The sequence below is a fragment of the Fulmarus glacialis genome, unplaced genomic scaffold (assembly GCF_000690835.1).
Source record: "Fulmarus glacialis isolate BGI_N327 unplaced genomic scaffold, ASM69083v1 scaffold26732, whole genome shotgun sequence".
In the NCBI taxonomy this organism is placed as follows: domain Eukaryota; kingdom Metazoa; phylum Chordata; class Aves; order Procellariiformes; family Procellariidae; genus Fulmarus; species Fulmarus glacialis.
Genome location: NW_009198863.1, coordinates 14,717 through 20,602, shown reverse-complemented (window position 1 = coordinate 20,602; position 5,886 = coordinate 14,717). Strand labels below are relative to the sequence as shown.

Below are 5,886 nucleotides of genomic sequence, written 5' to 3'. Positions count from 1 at the left end.
TGTCAAAATTTAAGTGTCTAGTTCTGACAATTTACCCATGAAATGGATTACAACTAGAAAACCTAATCTAAATCACTCCTTTACCACAACAGAACTCTATCAGACAAAATTCAAAATATATGGTGTCTGTTTTTAGGAAGAAAAAACTTGCCTCTGACTTTTCCATTATGGCAACACAAGGATTGAACAATTCAACATAGTATTTGAAATAAGTATGCTCACAAAAAAACATGAGTGACAGCCTGTTTAGGATTTTAGACTGGGTTTTGCTAAGCAAATATGTCAGTAAGATGTTTCGATAATGTTAAAATACCAATTGTCCATACTGCAGTTTTCCTTAAGCCTAGAAAAGTTTTAGGAACATATGTTCCTGATCTGTTACTTCTCAGGAGCTCAACCATGAAAAACAAAGACATTGCAAGCACAAGTAGGTATCTATTCAGTTGGCACTTAGAAGAAAAACTAAAAAAAAAAGACATCTCAAAATTTTGTTTAATCTCAAGTGGCAAAAAAAAGTTGTAATTTGTTGTGAATTTTAAAAGTTCTAAGTGTACAATACTAAAAAATTAATTTTAAAGTAGGAAACTGAAACACCGTATTCTTAAAATGTTTCCATTAATTTTTTAAGTGAACATTTTACAAAATTTGGCACATTGTCTTGGATCATTTCGGTCTTGATAAATTGGTGATTTTGGTGGAAAAATATTACACCAGTAACATTTGTCAGAGCTTCATTGTATTCAAAGCCAGGATCTCAAGCGGATGACAGTGAAATGTTTTTTGGAGATAAATTATATACTGTTAAGAAGACATACTTGCCTATGAGAAAAACAAGTTTTTATTTTTGTCTGCTTTTGTAGTCTTCATTATGAAAAGTAGACTGCTGATTTGATGGTAACTAGCTCATTTGAGTGCTTTACAGAGCAAAGAGAGAATGGAATTATTTGGAGTTATCAGTGGTGCGTCAAATATGTGGAAACTAGAAAACTATACATCTTTCTGTAAATCATCAGTACTATGAAGATAACCACTGAATGCAGTTAAGCGGTGTTGGTGAATTTATTTAGACATTGGAATAGCTTCAATATAACCCTGAACATGAACTGAAAGTGTAACATGCATGTTGTCAACTTCTGAAACCAAGATTGTATAGAGTTAAAGATACCTGGAGTTTAATAGAATCACTTCACAAAGGGTGAAGAAATATTAGTGACTGCTGGAAGGATTTCCCTGGGTTTTCGCATTATAGAGATGGAATTTTCTGTGGTTTTCCACACTGGTTTGCAATTGCCAGGCAGTAGCCCAGGCCAGCCAGCAGTCTGTAGGGACAAGGCAGCCAAATTAGTGGGTCCAATCAGCCAGATGGGCGGCCAGGCAAAGGCTGCAGCGCAGCTCAGGCCAGGACTGAAGGGAAGGGTGGGTTTAAAAGCTGTTCCTGAGTGAAGGCAGGAGGACCCCAACGTGGCATCTCACAGCTCTTCCCCTACAGCTCATTTCACAGCAGGCTGATTCAAGGTTACACAGCTGCATGATATCAGAGCTGGCCTGGGTATGGGGAGCTAACAACAATCATGTTCAAAAAGAGTATTTTCAATGGAGTGATTTTCTTTTTTTTTTTTTTTTTTTTTTTAAATACAGCGAGTATATAGAAGTTTATAAACTGAGTAGTTTAACCTGAAAAAGATTTTGTAGGTTCTGATACCCAGAAGCAAATCAAACTGGTACCAGGCACAATGCCAGTAAAGTCATAGCCAGGATAAGAACAAATTAGCTGGACATGCTGGAGGCGCATTGTGAAATGCTTCTCACTCGCCTCTAATTCCAGATTAAGACCAAAATGATAATATTTTTGCTCATTTTCTGGGTTATTTTGCCCTCAGAAGGAATCCTAAAACCAGTTCTTCTCCATAATACCCTTCCTCTATCTGACCTGTTCTAACATGCTTGTGCCTTCTCGCTTCCATGCTACTCAGAGGTACCACATTATCTCTGAAATCTTCAAGGCCTCCACATGACCATTCTCTTGTGTTTTCACATAGCACCAGATTACCTTTCTCTATCATCTTGTAACTTTGTAGGTCCCCTTCCCAATATGACCTGTTGCCTCCCCTGTGTCGGAGTAGGATTAATTTCCTAATAACAAAACCTTGTTCCAAACTGGCATGTCAGAGCTTCTTGTGTAATAGCTGGAAAACCAAAGTCAGTGACCATGCAGGATAGTACAGAATAATCCTGAATACAGCTAAATGGAAGTCTGTTGAGAAACATGTCCTACTCCCTTTTCAGAGAAAAGGTGGGTTGGGTCCCCCCCTGCTTTGTTTGTTGTTGTGTTTTTTTGTTTTGTTTTGTTTTTTAAGTCCTCTTCATACATTCCAGGCATGCCTTGTTATGGGTTATTAAAAGAAGAGGAAGCTGCCCACTTATTTCTTGTAAAACCAGAGAATTTCTCCAAAGGATCATATCTGAGTGTTAGATTTGTGCAGACATGGAACTACTGAATGAGTGCATCCTTTAACCCCCATACCTGAATGCTTTGCTCGGTGAAGGGGAGACCATAATTGGAGCATTTAAAACAGCGGTACTACTGGACTTGTCATTCTGTATAATGATGTGAGCTTTCACTGAATATCTTGCATTATTTAATCATAAGGTAGAACAGACTCCCTGTATCATAAATGGCTTCTAATTAGCTGAAAGACTTCTGTTCCTTCCATATTCAGTGGGAACGTTTTAGTTCTGTGTTACCAAGCTTTGAAATTTTATTTTATATCTGTGACATTCAATGCTTTTGTTAAAATTCCAGACCCTTGAGTTACTTAAAAGGAAGAAAACATCACTTTGGATCCCCGTCCTCCCCTTGTTCCTTCCCTCTGCATACTCCTGTGAAGTGTTTCTGAGAATATTCTTCCCCTGCTATATTAAATGTGTGATTTTTTTGTATAGTCAAAGATGGGAACAATACCTATAGCACACTTTGGAGCCTAGTCCTCTTGTTCTTTGCAGATTGTCAATTGTAGATCTTGCTGCTGGTAAAATATTAAATTGTATTTCAGTGCCCTCTAGTGGCTAGGTGATCCTGTTCAGCTTAGGGAAAAAGGTACCCACTAAAAAGCCACAATGTTTGTTACAGCACTGAAACTAACTCGGAACAAGGTGGAGATATGCAGAAATCTCTTATTTTGAGTCATTTGCTATACTGCTGTCTTCACTGGATCGTACATGATAGTGAACGCTTAGGAAGTTGTAACTTCATTCTATTTATTCTCTTGTGCAGTTTCGACAGTGCCTTTTGCAACTCCTGTGCTTTCGCCTGATGAGATTCCAGAGGACCATGAAAGAGACACCGGCAACAGGGAATGACAAACCAATACGACCAATAGTTATGTCTCAGAAAGCAGGGGACAGGCCAAAGAAGAAAGTGACTTTCAGTTCTTCCTCTATCGTTTTTATTATCACCAGTGATGACACTCAGCAAATAGATGACAACAGTAAGCACAATGGGACAAAAGTAAATGTCATCCAAGTAAAGCCATTATAGGGATGAGCTAAAGAGATGTGAGAATGAAATGGACTTCAGCCAGTAGACTGTTTAGGTTGGAGATCGGTTTCAGTGGTGGTGTCTCTGGGCTGCCAAAGGAAACCACACTCTTAAGCTGTGAAATACTGAAGGGATTCTGCATCTGAAGCTCTGCACGCAGTTCAGTTTTGGTCTCAGTACTGAAATCTCTGCATCTGTGCCAAAATTGCTGATGGATGGCTTTACTCTGAGTTTTCTTAAAGCATATTGTAGGATTGCCATTCAGGAGAACTTGGTCAGGCTGGAGGAATGTGCTGACAGAAATGTTACAAAGTTCAGCAAGCGCAAGTGCAAAGTCCTGCACTTGGGAAGGAAGAATACTGCAGCACAGCAGGCCAGGCCCTGGCTGCCTGGGACGCAGCTCTGCAGAAAAGGACGTGGGGTCCTGTTGCTCAGTGAAGCAGGGCATTGAGCCTGCAGTGTGCCGTGGCAGCAAGGAAGGGCACCAGCATCCCAAGGCTGTACTGACAGGATTGGAGCCCCTGAAGTGATTATGCCCTCAACTCGGCCCTCATTAGACCACATCTAGATACTGCATCCAGTTTTGGGACCCCAATACAAGAAACTCATCTGTAAACTGGGGTGAGTTCAGTAGGGTCCCCCAAGATTGTCAGGGGTTGGAGTATTTGGCCTGTGAGGAGAGGCTGGGGGAGCTGCACTTGACGAGCCTGGAGATGAGACATCTTCAGGGGAACCTAATAGCAGCCTTCCAATAGAGATGGGGAGGTTTTCAAGAAGATGGAGCCAGGCTCTTCAGGGTGATGCATAGTGGAAGGATCAGAGACAATGAGCATGAACTGAAACAAGAGAGATTTGGATGGGATATAAGGAAAAGCTTTTTTTTACCCTGAGGACAGCCAAGCAATGGAATAAGTCAGACTAGAGACTTCCTGAGGTTCCTACCAGCTTGAGTCATCCTGTGATCCCTGAACTACTAGCACTCCCAGCGCACAGAGTTACCAGGGAAGAGGGAGGAACATCTGAAGTTGGCTGTGGTTTAGTTGGTCTGAATTGGCACTCTGCAGGGCAGGGCGTGGGAGAAGTGATGTCGACAATGACTGGGGCTATGGTTAAACCAGAAGCCACCAGAAAGCTGTCTCTGTGTACTCAGCAAGCCGTTCTCTCGGTGCTAGCTGGTGGGACTCCTGAGCTACATAGTGAAGAAAATCATGCAAATCAAAGCACCAATGAAAAAAGGTCAGTGAAAAGGGAGAATCGGATTTTTTTTTTTGTTACAATACATGCTTTATGCATCTTTATCTTGCATCCATTTATTCTGTACATGGACCGGGAGTGTCATCCTATATTAATCTTCAGCCTGCTCTGGCACTTTGGTGAAAATAATAGTTAGAGAAGAGCAGTGTAACTTTTGCCTCTCGAAGTTGCAGTGTGAGTAATGATTCTCCTATTTGGAACTCAGGAGACAGAACAGATATTTTTATTTGTTTTCCCTCACCTTTATGACTATTGCTGGTACAAAATGGTGACAAAATTCTGCCCCAGACACGGCTGCCTGTCAGCATTGGATGCGTAAATTGGAGAACTAATTCTGAATTATGGCAGCTGATCCTCTACCACATCCATTGCACTGGTGTCATTTCTCTGCCTCAGTCTGCTAAATGGGCAGTGTGGATCTGCAACATGCAGCTTTTCCATCTCTGTGAAAGCTGTAAGAAAAGCAATTAAGAAACTATTTGCTTCCTCTGAGGACAAACCTTTGAGAGGTATAAAGGGAACATGCTGAATAACTGTTGGCACCAATAGCCATTGGTCCTGCAGTCAAGAATAAAACATAAAAATTGAATAGAAAAAATCAGGGTCTAAATGTAGAAGCTTTCAGCTAGTTCCTGGGAGTAGGGAGTGACCTTAACTGAGAACGAGTGACTGACTTTGTGCTTGTGCCTGTGCTTTTGAAGAGGGAAATTACTTACATGTGTACATCTCTAGAGCTTTAGCACTGGTAATCTGGCTCTGTCTCATGTTTAAAAGTGCATCTAGAGTCCACTCTGATTTCTAGATTAAATAATATCTGTTTTCTCTCACATTATAAATACCTGTCTTTGTTTCTTTCATATTTGTTATTTTTGTTTTGCTACAAATGCATAGATTGTCTTAAAATGTCAACGATCTGCCCTTACTAAAGCATGTTCACTGCAATGTCAAGAACTACGTTTTCAGCCAATGATCACTACATCTATGCATATTTATATTTACAAATGGAGAAAGATGTACATTAGCAGTCCATGTAATGATTCCATCCTTTTAACAAAATGTCTGGTATTTTAGTATTTTCTGTATATTGAGCCTTC

General features: G+C 40.5%; 1 protein-coding gene across 1 annotated transcript in view; it reads left to right on the top strand.

Moving 5' to 3' along the window:
• The window catches only part of OPN3 (opsin 3), a gene marked incomplete at its 5' end in the record, with an annotated part of 5,483 nt that extends 1,945 nt beyond the window's left edge, over positions 1-3,538 (top strand). The window contains one exon of the mRNA XM_009573059.1: positions 3,275-3,538. Coding sequence (XP_009571354.1) covers positions 3,275-3,538 — 264 coding nt within the window. The remainder of the gene's footprint in view (positions 1-3,274) is intronic.
• Between the last annotated feature and the right edge of the window lie 2,348 nt (positions 3,539-5,886).